Genomic DNA, 24,566 nt, shown 5'->3' on the forward strand with positions numbered 1-24,566 from the left:
GTCACTGCAATCTTGGCTTATACAATCTTTAAAAATGATCAACTTTGGTTTGTTATATTATATCAAAAGTTAAGTGAACTTGAATCTTTTACCATTTTCAATTTTGATGTCACACGACGTTTGTTTAACTCTGCTTTTCTCGTCTCTTTCTTTCACCTTATTTGAAAATCTCTTTTCTTCAGTTTCTTCATGGAAAGTTTTTGGATCAGTATTATCTTCATTTTTCTCTGAAATTGATGCATGTCTTTTATCAAATTAATGAATTTATGACACCTTTTTATTTTCAGTTCTTTTTTAGATACACAAAAAACGGCTTTTTCATTAAATTGATTTGGTTCCAATATTTTAAGATGTTAAATCTATTCATTTAATATTGAAATGATAGACACAAAGGTAGTTCAAACGAGATTTGTGAATTTTCAAAGCATTTTACCCAATATTTCTAAATATTGACGTGAGTAACGGTGACAGACATTATTTTTTAAAGGAAAATAAGCATAGAAATGAATCATTTGACGTGCTTTTCTGCAAAAAATTTTAAAATGCAACAAATTCATGACGTCATATTTCCAAAATTGTCTTTCTTCATGCCCTATTTTATAATGATCTATGATTTTCATCCACTCAACTCATATTAAAACAAATTTCATTTTTTAAGAATAATAATTGTTGGTGACACAATTAAGCCAAAACCGTAACTTCTTCCATTTATTCAATAGATATAAAATCTGGAATTAAATTATTAAAACCACTCATTTTTAAAAATTTTGCTCTTTACCAGAAATTAGAACATACCGTTTCATGGTCGAATTTAACTTTTAATATACTTATAATATGGGTTATTTTTTCTTCCGAAAATGCCCCTGTGGCAACGCACTTTGACAAAATTCCGCACTTTGAAAAAAATTTCAAAGTGCGTTATTTGGGACAAAATCAACGCACTTTGAAAAATTTTTTCAAAGTGCGTTAAATTTGGGACCAACTCAACGCACTTTGAAAAATTTTTTAATGTGCGTTAAGAGTCTACATCAATATATTTTACCATGGAGACACTTAACGCACTTAAAAAAAAATAATATTTTAGTCATGGAAAAATTTTATTTGTTATTTATCTTTCAAAACTAAGCCTAACCCTAACCTCATAAATGAATTGATTTTACTCCCGTCGAAAAGAGGAGAAGACGGGTATAAGATCCCTCAGTCCAAATCTTTACCTTTCCAATACGTGTCGGTAAAAAACGGGGGAAGGGAGCAATAAACCTAAAAAGGGTACGCTGCATTTTCGATGCTTATACGATGTATATATCTTTCCAAAATAAATGGGGGGCTTAGCCCCCATCCCCTCCCCTGGCCCTTTGCCCAGTCTCGATGCCTATGCTATACTCAAAGCATTCATATAATTATGTATTTACCTAACTGGTATGATGTTGAAAACTTTCAATAATAAATGAGTAAATTAAAACAGATGAAAACTAGAAATTTTTAAGTACAGTAAAAAGTATGAGAGAGAAAGAATTTTCATAGATTTAAAAAATCAAATTGGCCCCTTTTTATTATGATAAATGCAAAGTTGCTTGAAGCTGTCCTCTGTTAGTGCCCCCTATACACCTTTACATCTTCTTATCAAAGACTAGAATTAAAAAAAAAAAAAGAAACGAATCAATGAACTTAAACAATCATCACTCTTTTTTTCAAGACCCTTTAATTTTCCCTTTTATTTTATCAAAACCTTAAATATCTAAAACGTCAATATCTCAGGTCCTACAGTGACTTTATCATAAAAAAAGTAATCAAACCAGGATCTGTTATTCATCATACCGATTATTTGAAGGAATATTGATCAATCTTTACATTTTTTTTTCAAAGTGCGTTAATATGGTCGATTTTAATGCACTTTGAAAAAAAATTATTTTTTTTCAAAGTGCGTTAGCTTGGTCCCAAATTTTAACGCACCTTGAAAAAAATTTTCAAAGTGCGTAATTTTTCAAAGTGCGTTGTAACCTGCCCCTCTGTAATGAAAACGTACACCAACTAGATACACCAATATAGATTATTATTATTACAGGGGTTATTAAAATCTTTATATCGTCTTTACCTGAATCTGAGTCCAATGTTTCTATTGCAGAATCGCTCCCCTTGATGGCCGCATTGTCATTGTCACTTGCTTTGCTTTCATTATCTGATTGGTTGCTGTCCCTCGTAGGTGGGATAGATACTTAAAAAATGAAGTGATTTAATTTGTTTTTGTTTTTTTTTTTCAGTGGACAAACTAACATCAGAAATTGTTCATAATTTTCTTATCTTCAAGTTCATTTTATTTACCCAGACCAATCTATTGGTACAAGGGGGATTGTGCATAAATAACATATATACATTATATACAATATAAATAGTCTGGTCAGAGGTACACAATATAGGAAACATGACAGAAGATTAAGGGTAGAAAGAAAGAGTGGGGAAACATATCAAGGAGGACAGACAGCAGCATAATTTTTTTGGATAAATATACAAAGTTTTTTCATCACTTTTTCGTTTGAGGTTGACATGATTTCCATGAATTTAATAACATTCGGTCTATAAGAATAATAATTGCCCAGATAATTCTTTTTATCTTAAGTGATCCAACAAATTGTTGAAAGATTTCATATCCAACTACATAGATAACAGAAACTGAAGAATCTTCGTGTGTACAATTAAAAGCCTCCTATGAAAATAAGTTTACAAATGACCAGTGACAGGGTAAGTAAATTTACGATAACGAGTTTTGATTTATTTTGAATAAAAAGCCAACTGTTTATGATTTCAATAAGTCTTGACATTATTTTCTGTCGGGAATGACTGATAAAGTGTTGGAATGTCGTACAATTTGATGTTACTAATTTTAGTATAATTTTCTGATTTCAAATTTTCTATAAGTTCCTTGGAGTTTTTTTACGTATTCACATCTGATTTACACCACTTCTCGAATCGTTTTACATTACGTCTGAAGTTTCTTCTTTACTGTTGTAAATATTTTAGTGAGAATTAAATACTAGTAGAAAGGCTCTGTAGAACATTTCTGGAGCCCGTTACGTATCTTTTTGTAAGGATTTTTATAAGAATTTAGAATGTAATTAATTCAATTTTATTTTGATTGTTAGGAATACAAAATAAAATATTTTAACCATATGAATGGACGATTTTGAAGACTTTCCTCCTAAGAAAGTGAGTTATGGGGTATAAGTTTGACACACAGTATATTATTCAAAAGTAAAATAAAATGAAGGAGAAGCAAAACCACTTACATAATCGTTTCATTTGTGTTTCATCATCAACCATGTGTGTTTCATTCATCCCAATTTTTTCTACAATAAAATATGTCCATGGCAATTCAAGCATTTTTCAAGAGATCTGGTAAATTTAATTATCACACTTTTTAAAAAATACATACTCAAACACTTGATTAGTCTCCTTCTTTTGATGATAGTTAATATAATAATGCCTGCAATAAAAGCTCCTACGAAACCCACGACAGGTAACATCCAGTACATTTCACTGTAAAGTAAAAATCTTAAATAAGTGATAAAATCTATTAGTAATACACTAAAAGTAGTAATAAATGCACGTGTTTTCTTAAGTTCAATGAAATTTCTGTAAAAAAACTACGAACATGTACTACATAATTCTATTACATGTGTTATACATGTGTTATACTATGTATGAAACACGAAGCGAAGATGGTCTAGGACTGTACGAGTAGACTGTTAGTTTTCTCGATATATTTTATTTCAGAGATATGAATACTTTTAATATTTAGACATTCTAATTAAGGGAATTTTAAATTACTTCTAATTTCTATTTGAAAATTATTATATTTAGATATTTGTGACCTTATTCATTCATTAAAATAATGCTAACTGAGTCAGTGTATATTCCACACAGTCATTGACAATTTGAAGTGATATATTATTTATAATATCGAGTTTGTGAAGATAATATTTTGGATTAGGTTTGTAAAGTTCTTGAAACGAAAGGATGACATTACAAAAATAGTGTAAACAAATATTCATAAATTTGTTAATACTGCAGATATCAAATGCTTAAAGTTCATTGGGATTAATCTGTTCCCAAAACTTTAACCTGGTCTCTTGTACGGAAAATATAGGTCAGATTCAGCATCCAAAGCAGGTCTGATAGCGTCCATCCCTAGATGCATCATCCATGCAAGTTTGATTCAGGTAGGTCTTATAGTTACTTGGGAACGAAAATGTAGGTCAGATCCAGCATCCGAAGCAAGTCTTGTAGTGTCCATCCCTAGATGCATCACCCATGCAAGTTTGGTTCGGGTAGGTATTTTAGTTACTTTGGAATGAAAATGTAGGTCAGGTCCAGCATCCGAAGCAAGTCTGGTAGTGTCCATCCCCAGATGCATCATCCATGCAAGTTTGATCCCGGTAGGGCTTATAGTTACTTGGGAATGGACTTGCTCCAAAAACTTTAACCTGGTCACTCGTCTTGGGAATGGACCTGCTCCAAAAACTTTAACCTGGTCACTCATCTGGAAAATATAGGTTAAAACCAACATCTGAAGCAAGTCTGGTAGTGTCCATCCCCAGATGCATCCTTAGACGAAATTGTTGATATTTTTTTAATAAACTTGTTTGTCAGTAGCTTACAATTAATTTTTTTTGTACGTAGAGCATGTATTTGAAGTTTTGCGTATCGAATCAACTGAGATCTATAAACTCTATATGCAGATGATACGGCTTTATTACTACATACGCTTAAGGGAAGTTGAAGATTGAAAAGTTGAAGTCATTATGTTTATCATACGAAAACTTTGTTCTAAGGTCTTCGGTACCATTTACGTATTTTTCATGTAAAAAATGAAATAGAAGTGTTAAAATCTTAAAGCCATATATGGCGTAACTGATCAAAAAAATATATTTTTGAAAAATACAAAATTAAGTAAAGAAATATAGTTAATACATTTAAATTAAAGCTTTTCATACAATTCTGAACACGAAGAACACCTCGTTTCATCTAATAATACGATCTTATCTTCTCTGTAATGTGTTATTTAAATCTTTTGTATTTTCTTCCGAGTCGGAGAAAATTCCTAGAATCCAAATTAAATTGCGATATGTTCATAACGCAATTGACTTAGATTTTGTAATTTACGGAAAAGTTCTATATTTATATAAAGTAATGATACAAATAATAAGTTCTTATAATTTTAGTCTAATAATTTTCATTGTACATACGCCATATATGGCTTTAAATCTTTTATTTCAAGCTCACTGTATTTTGTCAACAGATGAATGGAAGTAACTATTCTTAATTGATAAATATGACTACAAACAACTTTGCTGTTCATAATTTTTTTTCTTTGTAAAACTTTGATTCTCCATTATTGCACCGTCCTTTTTCTTGAAGAAATACTAGTAATCTGAACAACTTGAATCGACACTGCGTATTGAAGGTTTAATATAAATGGGGAGGAAGTTGAAAATGTGAAAAGTTTACAGATTTAAGAAAAGGCAGACAAAATCTGATCAGAAAAAGGCGCATTTAATTTCCAAATACCGGTTATTAGCACGAGATGGAACCGAATTATTTATCGAGTATCAAGTACGTAGCGTAAGCATTACCAGTATTGCCCTTTGAATTTATAGAGGCCAGGGGTCCGTTTTACAAAAGAACTTACAACTAAGACCAAAATTTATTCTGCTTGTAACTTTCATATTTGCATTAATTTGAAAATGGGTTTAAACTTTTTAAAAGGAATGTAGAAAGATATTTTCATGATAGTAATATTAAACTCAATCATTATCTCTGCAAAATTTTACAATCAACTAAATTTTTTGGTCTTAGTCGTAAGTTCTTTTGTAAAACGGGCCTCTGGGTATTATTTTTATCATTATTCGTGTATTACATACAAATAAAAGTCAGGAGTTGTCAATATTAAAGAATATAAAGCTTGAATGTAATTTCTTGACAGAGAACCCCTTAATTCTTTCAATGTTTATAGTTTCTATTTTTTTTTTTATTCCTAAAGATAAAATTCACACAACTTACCTTCCGCTATCATATTCCGTGACTGGATTCATTCTCAATTACAAAATGTTAATAGTCAAGTTAATGAATATACTTATTTTTTAAATTTGAATTTCGTTCATGAAGATAAATTTGAACACGTTCTCATATTTTTAATGTTTCATATGTAGTATTGGGAAAAATTCATTGGATCTTTTTTCCAAATTAAACTATGTGAATAACCTTTACATCGGATACATTCGGACAATGATGTTTTGCAAGAATAATTTTATGAACTAGGAACTAAGCATTCTTTTTACTTGTATTTGATTGCTCTCTAGAATAAACTTACCCAACATCCGGAAGCCTTCCTTTTTCTGAACTTGGATCATTGTTTGATGAGCTATGAATGTATGATATATTATATATTTTTTTTTTATTTAGACAGCAGTTCCAATGACATGAATCGGGAAAAATTATATAATTCATAATATAATAAATTATATCAATTATTTTTTTTTTCATATATCTATATCTATATTTTCATATATTTACTTTGGTTTGAATGAAGATTCCAGTCGGGTAGTCCTTGTTAAAAGTACCGTGGTAGCTGGGGTGCTTTGGTAAAAAAAAAAAAGTATACAGTACATGACAATAGATATTCACTGAACAAAACTCTGAACAAGAATTTTTATATTGTATCTGATCATATATACTTACGAAGTTGATTTATTTATGCACTTTAAATCTGCTTCATAGCATCCTAATTTTATTTTCAAACACATTGGATCTGGAAAAAAAAATCAAAAACTATTTTAAATATTTTTTTTATCATTTTTGCATAAAATTTAGGATTCATAATCTGACATGCAAGTTTGTTTGGGAAAAACACAGCTACCAAGGGAGAACGTTCCAATCTAACTCTAATCAGTGTGTTCCCTTCTTCAAGTAAATTAAAATTTTCAAAATAATCTTTTCTTTGCCTTAAGTATATGTCAAACAAAAAAAAAAACATATTTACATACATTTATACACCTCTTTGGAGAAAAACATCTGTTTTGGACACCCAGTGGTAAAATTATTACAATTGTAGTAGCTGGGTGCTTTATTTTGGGAATGTTTGTAGTTGTACACCGGACAGTTTCCTGGAGAAATGTAGGGAAAAGAAAGAATTTTTTTAAAACTTCGAATATTTGCTTGAAGTTTCCATGTTTAAATTAAAGTAGCTGGCAAGCATGCAGCACAGCGTTAAAATTAGTTTGTCCAATGACAACTAAAAGCTTTTTTTTTTTAATTAACAAGTTTATTGTCAAGATTTTAATTAATTTTTTGTACTTTCCCTTAGAAATATACGTACATATTAATTTGAAAATTTTATTAAATTACATGTATCAACAGATTGTTATTCCCATTGATATTTCACACGAGTTTTTTTTTTTATAAATTGTATTATTTATTGACAATACCTGGAGCTATTGGTACACTTCTTCCACAAAATTCTACACTTTCATTCATATAGGTGCTTGGTAAACAGTGATATACCCTCTCCTGTTCCTTCGGGTCTTTAGATGTCAAATCATAGAAGCAGTTTATTCTTTTAGAGGCTTCTTTCCATTGTGTGATATTGTCTGGATCAGGGCAAGAATTTACCCTCCAAACCCACTGCGGCAGAGGAACAGAATCGCAGTTTCTTATGAGAATCAGAATTACCTAATGAAAATAAATCTATTCTTAAATGTCGCAAGCATTTTGAATTTAAACAGTCTATTTTTTTTAATGTGCTTTCTACTACACGTGGTTTAAAATGTGAAATGAAATGTTATGAGTCCTGTCGTGCATATATCGCTACAAACTGTTCAGGCGATAAATACAGATATATAGAATCATGATTATTTTTAAGTGCATGGAATATATTTTAAATTACATAAGATGTTTAATATTTGTTTATTAAAACATGTACATACGTATATCTCAAATGAACCTTCTTATCGTGTTGAATTTTTACATGACACTTTTTCTCACATGCAAGATTTCTACGTGATTTCTTTCTATATTGTATTCATAAGACTCAAAAATATATACATAGAGAGAGAGAAGAAAAAAACAAAGACTCAAGTTTGAAGTGCAGTTTTGCTCTTTTTTATTAAACACATACGTGTGTTTCCACCGAATTATCTGGTTTATTATGTAATTAAGTTTTCATGTATATACATGACATATTTCTAATACGTTCTTAATGGACAGTTAACTATAGCCGTAAGTTTTAATACTTCACTCTGACTAGGAATAAAATCACAAATACAGAGTGAATCAACAATTTGTATCCTTTATAAGAATTATAGTTTCTGTGCATCCATGGCTGGACCATCACTGAACGGACACTGTACATGTGAAATATATCTTGACCAAACTTTCACTCATTTTATGAAAAGAAATACCTTACCTTAGAAATACCTTATACATAGACATTTTAGCAACATCAGACACATCAAATGCATGTGAAATTATACATATGATAGAATTGCGATAATATAGTACCGTGTACTTATATGAAAACCTATAGTGTAAGTATTCAATTCAAAATCGACGTATACATGTACAAGTAGTATCTGAACATTCTGAAACATTTGATACTGTAGTTGTACAAACATAACTTTCATATCAATTTATTAAACTAGAAAAAATGTTTCACTTGACTTCAATTCTATAAAACCTTCATTTTAAACTAATAAAAATGTAAAATAGCAAAAAAAATTCTTTACATATACATTATATAGAAGATGATTAAGAATATGTAAGTTGTAAGAAAATGAAAGTGAATGTTCATTAATGTTCTTACCTGAATAAGGACGAGAAAGGTTAACTTCAACATATTTTATGTCACATCTATGTACAGAAAAAAGAAGTCATCAGTATGCTTCATTATAAGCTAAACAGTGAATTAAATTATTAAATATATTACATAGAAAAAATAACCTACCCCGCACAAGCAAAGAGATTATTTTGCGTCACTGATATGATATTGTACGTATTGGACCGTTTCCCAAATTATAAAGAAAGTACAATTTATGACTTTTAATTTTAAAATGTGTAATTTTTTTGTGACAATTCATAAATGAAATAGATTCACATCGTATAAGTAAAAGGTATTCTTGCCTTTTATGAGTTTAATCGGAGAGAATATATTAACAAAGAAATTCCTCTTCTATTTTTAAATCCGATTCATACATAGAGCCCAATGTATGGTTTACCGTGGGAGAAATAAGAAAAGGTTTTCTCGTCATAAAGTGTTCAACGGAAAAGTTGATAAATGAACAAGAAAAATGTAACCAAGATTAAAAACATTTAGAAAATTGAGAAAAATATGCGGTAAACTTACAGACAAAAGCGTACATGTATTTTTTTTTTTTGTTCAATCAGAAAGTGTAAATAAAAATGACAGCAAATCTAGCTATCACTTTCCACACATAAAAATGCAAAAACGGTAGATCATTGATATTATCTTTCCTGTACATAACAAAGCAGCGTGTAGATTCCATCTTCGTCTCATCTGTCCCCTTTGTGGCCGCTTTCAGGTATTAAGCTGATTTTTAATATGCGAGTGTAACTTCATGAGTTAATCAGGCACGTAGCATCGTTTTTGAAAGGGGAAGGGGGGGGGGGGGCAACCAGAGACAATTTTTTTCCTTACCTGAAAAAGTTGGCAAGCAAAAAAAAAAAAAAAAAAGGAAATTAAAAAATGCCCAAACTTATGGAATGCCATATACGACAGCCAACTGCCTACTGCCAACTGCTGACTGCTTACTGCCAACAACCACACATATTTGAACAAATGTTATATTTATATGAATTTTCAAAAAAAAAAGAAGGTAAAAAAACAAGGTGCGGATCTAGGACATTTTACCAAGAGGGTCACTCTGGTAAAAAAAAAAAATCAAGCCCAGAAATTTCTTGACAAGAAAATAAAACGAATGTTAGTCCTTTCCTAAATGTGAAAATTTATTTCAGCTGGGGAGAGGGGGGGGGGGTAATTATGCGTAGCACCTTCATGTCTATGACATTTTTTATACCAACTTAACACGAATTCGCGTTTCAGGGGGGTGGGGGTTCTAAGGTCCCTTTTAGTTGATTTAATTTAGGGCCTATACATTAAATAACTTTTAGTTGGTTTAGTTTGTGCATTAAATATCTTTACAAAATTCAGAGGGGTGATCTGGACCCCTTTCTCTAGATCTAAGCATGTAAAACACAGTAAAAACAAATAGATATATTAAATGTTTGATCGGCTTTTTCTTTTTGTTGTTGTTTGTTTTGTTTGTTTGTTTGTTTGTTTTTTGTGAAAATTTACATAAATATCAATATAAAAATAAAATTTATTCAAGTTTGTGTAGCAGTTGGCAGTAAGCAGCTGACAGTTGACAGTAAGCAGCTGACAGTTGACAGTAAGCAGGCAGCAGTCGGCAGTAAGCAGTTGGCTGTCGTATATGGCATTCCATAATATCAGACTCGAAATTCTTTCCTATATTTCTTTGCTATGAATACACGGTGGTAAAAAGTGGGGGGGACCATCTTTTCAATGGCCATTTTCTATAGTAAAGATAATGTTGGGGAAAAAAGTAGGGGGGGGGGGGGGCAGCCCCCCCCCCCTGTTGCTACGTGCCTGTTGATAAAGCTTGCATTTTGTTTTGCCTAAATGACTTTTTGATGGAATTACGTCATTTTTAATGGACACCAGATTACACTTGCCGGTAGGGGACTAGTATTAATTATGCAATACTCTCAGAATACCTGCTAAATGTAAAACTTTCATTTCTTAATGTGGTCGACCAATCCTACCCCTGGGAACCATGATCTAAATAATTTACAATCAAGACTACCCTGGGAACTGGTCATCTGAAATTCATATGTTCTGGTTAAGTTGTTCTGGAAAGGAATATATTTTAAAAAGATATTCCAGTCATATTTCCACCCCAGGAGGGAAATAATCAAGTTGCGTGAGGTAGAGTGTTTTTGACCCTTCCGTCAGTCAGTCAGAGTGTCAGGCCGTCAGTCCTATTTTTTTTTTTTTTTTTTGTCAGCACAACTCCTCATAAACCACTGCACAGAATTTCATCAAACTATGCAGATATTTAGGACACAATGTGTAGATGTGCATATTACCAGGAAATTCCGATTCCTTTATTTTTTCCGGGAATTTCCGCCCGCACTTATTAACTTAGATTTTTGGCCATACCTTGAATATAGAGACGAACAGTTTGTCAGCACTTCTCTTAAACAGCTGCACAGAATTTTATTAAACTTTGCAGATAATTAGGACACAGTGTGTAGATGTGTTTATTACCAGGAAATTCTGATTCCTTCATTTTTTCCGGGAATTTCCACACTTTTCAACTTAGATGTTTGGCCTTTCTTGAATATAGAGATGAACAGTTTGTCAGCGCAAATCCTCTTAAACCGCTGCACAGAATTTCGTCAAACTTTGCAGATAATTAAGAAACAGTGTGTAGATCTGCAAATTACTGGGACATTCCTATTCCTTTATTTTTCCCGGGAATTTCCACACTTTTCAACTTAGATTTTTGGCCTTTCCTTGAATATAGAGATGAACAGTTTGTCAGCGCAACTCCTCTTAAACCGCAGCACAGAATTTCGTCAAACTTTGCAGATATCAAGGACACAGTGTGTAGATGTACATATTAACAGGAAATTTCTTTATTTCCTTTATTTTTCTTGGAATTTCGTCACTTTTCCACTTAGATTTCTTGGGGATATCTTGAATATAGAGATGAACAGTTTGTCAGTGCAACACTTCATAAACCGCAGCACATAATTTCATCAAACTTTGCAGATACTTAGGACACAAAGTGTAGATGTGCATATTACCGGGACATTCCGATTCCTTTATTGTTTCCCAGGATTTTCAAAACTTTGAGTTTTGGGTGAGCGTGGGGTATGTGAGCTTGCTCACCTTTTCTTTCATTTTGTCAGCCCAACTCCTCATAAACCGCTGCACAGAATTTCGTCAAACTTTGCAGATATCTAGGACACAGTGTGTACATGTGCATATTAGCGGGACATTCCAATTCCTTTATTTTTTCCGGGAATTTCCACACTTTTCAACTTAGATTTTTAGCCTTTCCTTGAATATAGAGATGAACAGTTTGTCAGCGCAACTCCTTTTAAACAGCTGCACAAAATTTCGTCAAACTTTGTAGAACTGCATATTACCAGGAAATTCTGATTCCTTTATTTTTTCCGAGAATTTCCACACTTTTCAACTTAGTTTTTGGCCATACCTTGAATATAGAGATGAACAGTTTGTCAGCACAACTCCTCTGAATTTCGTCAAACTTTGGAGATATTTAGGACACAGTGTGTAGATATGCATATTACCAGGAATTCCGAATCCTTTATTTTCTGCGAATTTCGGCACTTTTCAACTTAGATTTTGGCCATACCTTGAATATAGAGATGAACAGTCTCCTCATAAACCACTGCACAGAATTTCATCAAACTTTGCAGATATTTAGGACACAATGTGTAGATGTGCATATTACCGGGAAATTCTGATTTCTTTATATTTCTCGGGATTTTCAGTACTTTAAATTTTGGGGGAGCGCGGCGTATATGAGCTTGCTCACCTTTTCTTTCATTTGAAAAAAAAAAAAATTGAATTCCCATTCAAGAAATAATTTGAAAAGATTTTTTTTAAATACAGAACCCTATGTTTGCCTCTACTTGATTATCTCTCCTTGGAAGGGGACGCGGTCCTTCAATTTAACAATTTAGAATCTCTTTTATGGAGGGAAACTTCGTGCAAACATTGGTTAAATTGACCTAGTGATTTTGAGAACAATTTTCGGGTGGACTAATAATTAGACAGAAGGACAGATGCCAGACAATGGGCGTTCAGGGGCTCATTTGTGCTATCAGCTAAGGTAAGCTAAAAACCAGTATGCATATCTGAAAAATCATTACGCATGTAGTTTTGAAAAACATTTAAGGTAGGATTCTTCTCACATTTCTTGTATTTAAAAATTAATGAAATTTTCACAGAATCAAGAGGAAAATATCACTAAGTGATGGTATCAGTGAGATTAAATTTGACCATTTAATATTAGAGGCAAGGTCAGGTCAAGGTCATTACCTTTTTCCTGGACATTAAGAATTACCGTTTCTACTTGTAATACAAAAGATTGAATATTTTTCTTTTTGCATGAAAAGATACTACCATATAGGGCCTATAAGATGATATTACCAAATTGACATGGATAATTTAAATAAAATGGATATTTGCTAATCCGAATTTCCTCTACTTTTCTTAATTTTTAGGATTTATTAGTTATTTTTATATACTTCCTATTTTCAACTTTTTCCAATTTTCACATATAGTAAAGTTGTCACGTAAAGGTACAAAATGATACAAAAACTAAAAGTTTTTATCGTTTACTAAGAGAAATATAACACTTTTTACAGATTTTTGGCTCAAATCTGTACTTAGATTTGAAGCATTTAAAAGCCAACATAGTTCTAGTATGTGTGAAAAATCTTATTTATTTGATATATTTTGAAACTTTAGTCTCTTATTATTAATTTAACTTACATTTGAAAATTTCATCTACTCTTTGATTGTGTAAAAATTATAACTAAATTCAATGTTCTACATTAATTTTGAGAGGCAGAAAAGAAGATATTTTCATACGCCACCATTCCACCAAAAGTATAGTCCCTGCTAGTTTTCAAACGCAGTTTACCATTTCTATTTAAAGTTGTATAATTGTGATGAGGGAAGAAAAATATGGTCTTTAAAATCTCATACATCTAAATATATAAGGAATATCAACAAATGTTTTTTGAATATTCCATCTAGTCAGAAACCAGAGAAGAATCCTACCTTAAGTGTCGAAAATTGACATGGTCTTTTACTCTCGAGGAAAGTCGATCCATCTATCCCTACAAATTAACCAGAAGTCTCTGTTGAAACTGTAGCTCTACTGGTGTGTACTTATGATAAAGAAAAAGTAGCAGTTGGGACTTAAAAAGCAATAAATAGAATAATGATCCTTGATGAACTCTTTTTTGTGGCAAGATTGCAATAAAACTACAACTGAGGGATAAGCTTGTAATAAAATGTTACAGATTTTTCAATATTAGTTACCATGGCAACATCACTCATCAAAATCAAAAACACAAAACTGATAATTATGTATCTTATTGTAGTCTACTTGTGCTCCAAGTTATATTATAATCAGGCCAAAACTGTAGAAGGAGTAGCATTTTGAAAGTATTTCACAGAAATTTCTATTTTTTAATAACAGCAACACCCTGCATCAAAATCAAAAACCGATACACAGAATTAAGCATCTTAGTGTAGTCTACTTGTGTGCCAAGTTATATTGAAATCAGACCAAAACTGTAGGAAGAGTAGCATTTTGAAAATATTCCACGGAAATTTTCATTTTTAGTAACAACGGCAACACCGTTCATCGAAATCAAAAACCTATGTACAGAATTATGTAGTCTGTTTGTGTGCCAAGTTATACTGAAATCAAACCAAAGTATAGGAGGAGTAGCATTTTAAAAGTATTTCATGGAAATTTCTATTTTTAGTCACCATGGCAACACCATTCATCGAAATCAAAAACCGATACACAGAATTACGTATCTAAGTGTAGTCTTCTATGTGCCAAGCTACTAGTATTTTGAAATCAGGCCAATACTGTAGGAGGAGTAACATTTTGAAAGTATTTCACAAAAATTTCTATTTTTACAACGACACTGTTCATCGAATTCAAAACCGATATATAGACTAGTAGTATAAACCGTCTAGATGGCGAGGTCAACTGAGTGCACTTTTTATGCAAATGAGGTCAAAAAATGGAGGATTTTGATTGGTTGGGAGGATAAGGGGTCAACTGAGTGCAGTCCTAACCCCTCTAACCCTAGCCCCTTACCCCTAACTAACCCTATCCCCCTAACCCTAACTAACCCTAACCCTAATCGTAACTACCCCTAACCCTAACTAACCCTATCCCCCTAACCCTAACTAACCCTAACCCTAACTAACCCTATCCCCTCTAACCCTAACCCTAATCCCCTTAACCCTAACCCTAACCCCCCAACCCCTAACCTATTCCCCTAAATACGGAGGGCCGCTTACACTGTGTTTACATTATACTATACGCTGCTACTACGATTTTTTTGGCAGCCACTCAAAAGAATGTGATTATGACGTCACGCATTCATTCACAGTCTAGACAGCCTAGCCAGCCTAACCAGTTCAAACTGGTTTTTTACTGAAAGACAATAACAAACTGGATTTTCTGAAAACAAGAACACACACAATAACAAGAACACAGCAATTTTTATTCAGAATGAAAAATACAATTACATTTTCTTTTTCTTCTGGGCCTTATCACTCATCAGGGGTAGTTTCCTCTTGGTTTCCTGAGGCTTTTTTTCTTCAGTTTTTTGTATGTCTTTTACGAATTGGTGATCCTCCTCTGTACACTGATTAGCCCAATGCCCAAATTTTCCGCATTTGTAACACGAATCCTGTTTTTTTCTGGGGCAATCTGGGGCCCAATGCCCTAACTCTTTGCAGATGTAGCATGGGTCTGTCTGTCTTGTTTTCTTAGTCTCTCCTGGTCCCCCTGTTCCTTCTTTTTTCTGGTAAGTGCTTCCTCCTCCTTTCATTTTGTTTTGCATGTAACTTTTCAGATGATTCAGCTGGTTTTCAGCACCACTCATCTTGTTGTTCATATCACTCAGCTTGTTATCAAGACTAGACAGCATGTTAACAATCCCATCCAGAGTTGTAGTTAAAATACCCATATCTTCTTTATTCATATATTCTTGAAAATTAAAGGGGGCTCCTACATATTCTTCAGGTGTCACAAAACTAGGGTTGTGTAGGGTATTCATCATTGCTTCTATTTTCACGTCTGTCAAGTTCGAAGTGCCAACCAAGACTGATCTTTAAATTTTACAATTTTGCTTTATATACCTGGTGGATATGTAATAACCCTGTGCAAAAAATACCTTTTTACCTGTGTTTTTTATATCTGTTACATTATCTGTAAGGACCCTGTGCAAAAATGGATTTTTTTTTTTTTTTACTGAAAGACAAGATCAAACCTGGATTTTTTACTGAAAAAAAAGACAAGAACACACACACAATACTAGAACAAGGCTATTTTATTCAGAATGAAAAAAATACAATTACATTTTCTTTTTCTTCTGGGCCTTTTCAGTGGTCAGGGGTAGTTTCCTCTTGGTTTCCCCAGGTTTTTTTTCTTCAGTTTTTTGTATGTCTTTTACTAATACGTAGCATGGATCCATCTGTTTAATTTTCTTACTCTCTCCTGATCCCTCTGATCCTTCTTTTTTCTGGTAAGTGGTTCCCTTCCTCTCATTTTTTGTCTTTCCTGTTAATGACCTTGTGATTGGGGATAATTGGTCACGAATGTAACAAAATCCACTGCTGTTGTAACATTTCAGTTTATCCAACTTATTATCAAGATCACTCACCTTGGTGTTCAATTTATTCACCTTGTTATCAAGATCATTCATCTTGGTGTTCATTTGATTCAGTTTGTTATCCAGACTAGACAGCATGTTCACAATTCCATCCAGAGTTGTATTTAATATGCCCATACCTTCTTTAGTTATGTCCTCAGGAAAATTATACATGTCCAAATTCAAATCCAAATCCAGTGCATCCTTTATTAACTCTGGCATGGGAGCTCCTACATATCCTTCAGGTGTCACATAATACTGGGAATTTTCTGAGGTATTCATCATTGCTTCTATTTTTTTCACCTCTGTCCAGTTTTGAAAAAATATCAACTAAGACTGATCTTTAAATTTTACAGTTTTGCTTTATATACCTGCTGTGGGGCGTGTGCACCTTTTACCTGGCTTTTTTATACCCGTTACATCATCTGTAAGAATCGTGTGCAAAAAAAATTAGGGTCGTGTGCACCTTTGACCTGCGTTTTCTATACCTGTTGCATCACCTGTAAGGGGGGTCGTGTGCAAAAGAAATATACGTTTTACCTACGTTTTATACGAGGGTTGAGGTATAAAATGAGAATAAAAAAAAGTAAAAAAAATTAATTTTTTACTGTGACAGGACATAGATGCGATGAAAAGAAAAAGTATGTATTCAATACGTAATGAAATACCTGGAAATTTCACACAGGTTAAGAAAATCAGTGACTTTTAATACCAAACCTCAAAAATCAAAAATCTACGAATTACTAACCCCCCACCGAAGACCAGTGAGGTCCCCCTGGATGCAATGAGTAGCCGATCGAAATACAATTCCGGAGGATTTTTTTTTAAAAAAAGAAATAAAAAAAAATAAAAAATCATGTAATACTACATCACTGTTATGTTATTGTATGACGTCATATACACTCGGGTTCGGGATCGGGTTCCCTCAATTTCGCTTTGTCACTGTGGTGGGCGTGTTTACCAAAAGCGATTTTTTTGTGTTAGCCAATCACATATGATCACATGATTGGATTTTCCATGTTTTACCGCGATTGAACTATCGTCTGCTATTGTTTATAAATATAGACCCTCCGTGCTTTCAGTATCATTCCTTCGTGACTGATTTAATGTAACACACAAAAAAGAAGAAAGAAGAAGAAGAAGAAAAGAGAGATGGCCCAACAATTTCATGAAGAGTTATTTATGATTCCGGGGATCGCCATCGAGACCACTGTTATCGTGAGGCACCTGGACAATGGGGCGGAGATCTCAAGATACAACATGGTTAGAGTACAACTCAACACAGAGCAACAAAGTAGGACCAGGAGGGCCCACCCCTACACCAGGGTCAGAGGCGGTCAAAGAAGAAGACAACCATCGAGATCGCCACCCCCACCACCATCCAGACCCGCTGCTGCTACAGCCCCCCCAGGTACAAGCCCGGAATCAGGATAGGGTTCCCACCTGGGGCTTCCGGGTCCCAACCCAGAGGATATATTGTAGTCTATGCATGCAGGAGAATGAGGAAAACAACTACTGTTGTAGTCGTTGTATTCAACGACCCTCCTGCATGCTATGTGCAGCCCGTATCATTGAACAGGGGATGCCCTGCCCCCTGTGTAGGAACCATTTTCGACTCTTGGTGCCTCTAACCCAGAGGGCAGAATTTAGGGAAAAGAGAAGACAGTTCTTCCGATGATGATGACCAGGAGATTGGGCACATGGTGCAGGAGCTCCTGGCAGCGTAGGCGAGCCACCTGGAGCCAGTTTGATACCAAAAAATGAAAAAAAAACCCAAAAAAATTTAAAAACCAAAAAATAACTAAAAAAGGCCCTTTTAAGGGCCGCCCAATTGTTTCGAAAAGATGCTTTCATATACAGTCAAATAAGAAACGTGTTGTGTGTCTTAGAAAAAAAGATTTTCTTTTTTCAAAAATACAGTCAAAGAAACGATTGTATCTTAGAAAAAAGATGATGATCTTTTTTGAAAATACAGTCAAAAGAAACGTTTGTGTGTTCAAAAAAGAGTACCCTTCTTATATACAGTGGGTAAAAGAAAGAAAAGATTACCTTCTTATACAGTGGGTAAACAAGAAACTTGTATGTCTCTCAAGTTATAACACCAGGTCACTTTTAAATTTTTATAATTTTTTTAACATTAACTTTTTTTAAACTTTTAAAGTTTTTAACTTTTAAATTTTTTAACTTTTAAAATTTTTAAATAATAATAATAATAACTAGAAACTCTTGTTGCTACAGCAACAAAAACGGTCTTCCGATCTCCTCTATTTTTCTGTATGAATGAACTTTTATCTATGGTAAAAAAGGCACATAATATTTACAACGATTACAGGAAAACAAACGACCGGATGTATAACTTATCAAGATTCTCGACGTTACCTTAGACAATTATAGTCTTCATAACACTTATAAAAACCATTTTTAATCACTTGCTATGACGACCGGAAGTGACGGTGAACGCATTTTACCCTATGTCTGTTGCACAATCTTCATGGTAAGTAAAGTGTCTTGATCTGTAACAGTTTAAAAGATCTCTAATGTTAACTTCTCATTTTGAGAACAAACCAGAAGTCTCTGTCGAGACTGTAGCTCTACTGGTTTGTACTTATCAAAAACCATTGCACTATTTTATATCTTTGTGTAGTCTACTTGTGTGCCAACTTATTTTGAAATCAAACTAAAACTGTAGAAGGAGTAGCGTTTTAAAGGAATTTCACAGAAAATTCTATTTTAAGTAACCATGGCAACACCGTTCATCCAAATTAAAAACTGATGCACTATTCTAAGTATCTTAGTGTAATCTACTTGTGTGCCAAGTTATATTGAAATCAGACCAAAACTGTAGAAGGAGTAGCGTTTTAAAGGAATTTCACAGAGAATTCTATTTTTAGTAACCATGGCAACACCGTTCACCAAAATCAAAAACCGATGCACTATTCTATGTATCTTAGTGTAGTCTACTTGTAGAAGGAGTAGCGTTCTAAAGGAATTTCACAGAAAATTCTATTTTTAGTAACCATGGCAACACCATTCATCAAAATCAAAAACCGATGCACTATTCTATGTATCTTAGTGTATTCTACTTGTGTGCCAAGTTATATTGAAATCAGACTAAAACTGTAGAAGGAATAGCGTTTTTAAGGAATTTCACAGAGAATTCTATTTTTAGTAACCATGGCAACACCGTTCATCGAAATTAAAAACCGATGCACTATTCTATGTATCTTAGTGTAGTCTACTTGTGTGTCAAGTTATATTGAAATCAGATCAAAACTGTAGGAGGAGTAGCGTTTTACAGGAATTTCACAGAGAATTCTATTTTTAGTAACCATAGCAACACCATTCATCGAAATTAAAAACCGATGCACTATTCTATGTATCTTAGTGTAGTCTACTTGTGTGCCAAGTAATATTGAAATCAGACTAAAATTGTAGGAGGAGTAGCGTTCTGAAAAATTGTTTACAGACAGACGGACAGACAGACAGACAGACGGACGGACACCGGACGCATTACTATCGCATAAGCTCTTCTGGTCTCTGACCAGTAGAGCTAAAAAATCACGTGACCAGAAGTAAATAATAAAAAAGATATTTGAGGTTACTCTAGACATTTGCTGTCTGAATAACATGTCCTAAAATCATTTCAAATGCTCGTTTTATAAAAGATATTTATGGGATAGTATGATACTCAATTTATGCAGTTTTTCTCTCATAACCGGAAGTTGTCGTTTTTGTTTCCAGTGGGACTGACATATTTCGAAACTACAAATAAGATGCTATAAGGTAATACTAAGAAAGATTCCATAAAGAAAAGTTGAAAATTTTGATTTATTTGATCACTTCCTGCGACAACCGGAAGTGACGGCGGACGATTTTAAACTCAATGGATTTGTCTACTTATCAAGGTCTACCATCCCTATTAGTTTGGTGTCTTAATCTCTTACCGTTTACGAGATCTAGCTATGATAACTTCTAACTTTGAGGACAGGAAATCACGCGACCGGAAGTGAATTTTACAAAGATATTTGACGTTACTGTAGACATTTGCAATCTAAATAACATATCCAAAAATCATTCCAAATACTTTATCTATAAAAAAATATTTATGGGAAAGAAAAATACTCAAATTCTGTAGCTTTTCTCTTATAACCGGAAGTTGCCGTTTTTGGTTCCGGTGGGACTGACATATTTCAACACTACAAGTAAAATGCTATCATGTGATGCAAAAAAAGTTTCAAAAAAGAAAAGTTGAAATTTTAGATATTTATAAACACTTCCTGTGACGACCGGAAGTGACGACGGACGATCTTAACCCAAATGGATTTGCCTACTTATCAATATCTATCATCCCTGAAAGTTTGGTGTCTTAATCTCTTACTGTTTCTGAGATGTCACTCGGATCAAATATTTTTGAAAAAAGTGGAAATCGGACATATCTGACGACCGGAAGTGAATTTCGAAAAAATGAAAAAAACGTCTCGGGGTATTTTCATTCTCTATCATCCCTGAAAATTTCAGGAAAATCCGTCCAGCCATCTCTGAGAAATCCTGCCGACAAGATTTGGGAAAAAAATAATAATAATAAGAAAAAACAGTAGAATCACTATAAGGTCTTCCGTCTGAAACGGAAGACCTTAATAATCCCTTTTTAAAAAATAAATTCCCATCAAAACACACATTTTTAATTTTTTTATTTTCTTCATCAAACAATAACACATACATACACTTCATGTGGATGAAGAATGTACTTTTTTCATAAGTGTGTACAAATTGTTTTTTCAATATTTTTGTTTTAAAAAAAAAATTCAGGTAAATCTACAATCCCTTGGAACTAATTCTTTGTTTCTCACTTCAGATTTAAGAACCCCATATTCTTCATAGTCACCTTGTCTATAAAAGGTTCTTTCCAATTCTGGGGTACTGTGAGACATATCAAAACAAGTTAAACCATGAATCTTTTTGTACATGTATCTCTCATGACAGCTGTATTTCATTTGAATGAATCCTCTCACATGATGAAGTTTTCCAGTTTCTGGATGCCTTTCTTTTTGTAAGATCAAGTATTGATAATCACTTCCAATAATTTGATCTACATCTTCTTTGTGGCACCCAGTTAAATCGAATATCCAATTTTTGGCTACTCTAAATCTGTCTATTTTTAACTTAACAATATAACGATTGAATGTATTTTCTTTATGTTTGTTTTGATAAAGAGTCTTAATATCTTCCAAGAGTTGAGTTTGGATTTCTTTCATTATTTGTGGACTCTTCTCCTCTGTGGGTTTAAAATCCCTGGGTCTTTTTATCAATCTTTTTTCTGACATCTATTTTTTCTTATCATCTATAAACTTGGCTTCTTCTCTAGTCAAGGGTCTTTCAGGTTAATCCAGGTTACCCTCACCCTCTATGGGTAATAAAGGGTTATATTCAATGTAATCTCTCACATTATTAGGATCACCCTTTTCTGGACACAATCGGTTATATTCTTCTTGAGAAATGATCTCAATAGTCCCATTTTTTTTATCTTAACTGGTATACCTCTATCAACATCTTCTTCTCTTAGAATCATCATCAGTGTCTTCTGTTCTTTTCATTGCAGCTTCCTCTGTGAAGGATTTCATCTGTGATCTAGCTACTCTCTTTCCAAACTGTCTTTTACTCTTTTGCTTCCTAAAGGTGTTACCCATGGTTGAGACAACAACAGTACTGAGTGTTTTTAATTTCACACCTTGAATTTATACTTTTCTGTGAAACTATCATGGGAAAAAAACCCAAATATTAAGAGGAATGTAAGAGTGATTTTTGAAATATTTGTGTTATGTATGTATATTTTGCATAAAATCCCATCCTAGTATTTTAATTTAAGTCCCAAAAACATGGTCATGACACAGTTTCTGATATTAAATAGGTCTTTTTTTCTGTTGTAAAAGAAAAATTTTCACTTCTCTCATTAATTTTTTTTCTTCAGAAACATGTTTTCTCAAACTCCATAACACTTTTGAAAGCAATGAGGTAGATGACTATTACTTGAAGGTAAAACTCCTTTCATTTTAAAAAAATCCTGGTAGTTTTCTTTTTTTTTCTAGCAAAGTTTAAATGTGATTTTAGATAACATGTAACTTTGAGTTGTATAAAAGTTTAAAAATCATCTTTCATTTTAACAATACAGAAAGATGAGGGATACCATTGATCACTTTACCTTAAAAATGTAATTTAAATCTTTACATTTGATTACATTTACATTTCCTCCCATTTTATACTGAATACCCAACTCCTGTTTTGTTAATCATCTTTTTTTATATTTAAAGGGGGATAACCTACTTTTCAAAAAGGCTGTTTTGTTAACAGACAAAAAATAAAATGGATTTTATTCAGGTTAAAAAAAAATTTCATGGAATTTTTTCTGTTTTCTTCTTTTTAATGTCATTTATCTTCTTACTTTTTTCCCCCCTTTTTTCAGTTCTTGGTAATACTATAGAATAAAATCTGTATGAGTATGAACTCTCATCATATCTTATTGTTTTCCTGCAAGGTTTTTTTTTTCCACTTAATGTTTTGTTGTTGTTGTTTTTGTTTTTCTCATAAAAAAGACAAAGTTAACATGAAAATCAAACATGCAACATAAAAAAATATATATATATTATTTGGTAGAGTTAAAATAAATAATTTCCCTCAAGCAAAAAAAAAAAAAAAAACAAAATTAAACAATTAAAATGTTTTTAATGTGAGTATAGATGCATCACCATTTTTCAAATTTCCTGGAATGATAACTTTGTACAGCTTAACAATTTTAATCTGTGATATATATGTTATAATTTTTTAGTTAAAAATTTCAAAGGTCTAGAAAAAATTCTGAAGAGATGTCATTGAGGTTTTCAATTATAAAACACCACTGGCTTCTTCTGGTCCTGGACAATATGTAGAAGATTGTGTATATGCTTCCTTGACTGATGAACAGAATGTGCTATCTGGAAAAAAAATGTTTTCTTTCAAACAATATTTAAATAAAAATTTCCAATGCTGAAAGGATGACTGCACAACATGAAAATACCAATTCATTATCCCATCTATAAATTTACCTCTGATAAAATAAATTTCCCTTTGCTAAAATTCCTATATTTATTTTTTTTCCAATTTACCTTCTATACTCCAAAGTGGGGTGGTCAGGTTCAAACTTGGTATGGCCAGCTATTAATAATCTGTTAATCATCTGTTTATGCAGACCTAAAATTGAACAATAATATATTTGAATTGTAGTGTTAATTATTTTTTCATTGCTTGCAGAAAATAAAATAATAACTAGATGCTGTCATGAGACAGTAATACCCGCACTAAGGTGTTTGCCTCTAAATACACGCTCCTACATATTGGGCGGCTTTCCAAAGAAATAGTCAAAATAATTCTATAATTTACATGTATTCATCAAATTGAGTATGAAATTCTCAGACCCTGTGACCTATAATCAGAACCTCTTATATTTATTTTATACATGTTTAATTCATTATATACCAGTCTGAATTTTATTAATGATGTAAATTCATGCACGGATCTGTCGGGGGGAGGGGGGGTCAGGACCCCCCCCCCGGGCCCCCTGGAATTTACAAGGTTAAAAAATGTATATACTAAAACAAGGGAAAAGTTACAATGGACCCCCTTGGAAAATGCAGATCCCCCCCCCCCATTGTAAACACGAATATGTGTAAAATAAGTATGAAAAGTTAAACATTTGCGGCAATAGAAGTCACCACTACTCCCACCCCCCCACCCCCCCCACAATATAGGTTTTTGACGTTTGGGTGAGATTTACTTTAGGTTTTTTTTTTGATTGTCATTTCTGGGATAGGATTTTTTTTGACTGAGGTGGACCCCCCCCCGGAAAAAATTTCTGGATCCGCGTCAGAAATTAGATTTTGATATATGTTTTGCTCATAATAGGACCTTTTTAAATTTACTAACCCCCCCCTTCGACACCACAATCACACAGCACATACTTTTTGGAATACGCTAGATGGAAAAGGTTTGTTAAAATTTAA

The 24,566-nt window shown here is 32.9% G+C and overlaps 1 protein-coding gene across 1 annotated transcript; it reads right to left on the reverse strand.

The window, feature by feature from the left end:
• Positions 1-69: 69 nt before the first annotated feature.
• On the reverse strand, positions 70-9,260 carry LOC134267265 (uncharacterized). The gene is made up of 12 exons (XM_062749486.1): positions 9,172-9,260; positions 8,855-8,901; positions 7,482-7,725; positions 7,041-7,160; positions 6,736-6,805; positions 6,571-6,633; positions 6,368-6,418; positions 6,058-6,090; positions 3,431-3,534; positions 3,285-3,344; positions 2,096-2,215; positions 70-227 (listed from the first exon to the last, which is right to left on the reverse strand). The coding sequence occupies exons 2-12, from the start codon at positions 8,885-8,887 to the stop codon at positions 70-72; spliced, it is 1,056 nt and encodes a 351-aa protein (XP_062605470.1). The 5' UTR covers positions 8,888-8,901; positions 9,172-9,260.
• Between the last annotated feature and the right edge of the window lie 15,306 nt (positions 9,261-24,566).

This window comes from Saccostrea cucullata, unplaced genomic scaffold (assembly GCF_032062105.1).
Source record: "Saccostrea cucullata isolate Sc308-1 unplaced genomic scaffold, CSIRO_AGI_Scuc_v1 ctg9803, whole genome shotgun sequence".
Classification (NCBI taxonomy): Eukaryota; Metazoa; Mollusca; class Bivalvia; order Ostreida; family Ostreidae; genus Saccostrea; species Saccostrea cuccullata.

What these genes read in the sequence shown, in the direction of transcription:
- LOC134267265 (XM_062749486.1), bottom strand. Translation starts at nt 8,887, where the DNA reads ATGTTGAAGTTAACCTTTCTCGTCCTTATTCAG. An exon ending in GAATCTTCATTCAAACCAAA is followed by an intron (nt 6,419 to 6,570) that starts GTAAATATATGA and finishes ATACATTCATAG; the next exon opens with CTCATCAAACAATGATCCAA. An exon ending in AACATTGGACTCAGATTCAG is followed by an intron (nt 228 to 2,095) that starts GTAAAGACGATA and finishes CATCAATTTCAG; the next exon opens with AGAAAAATGAAGATAATACT.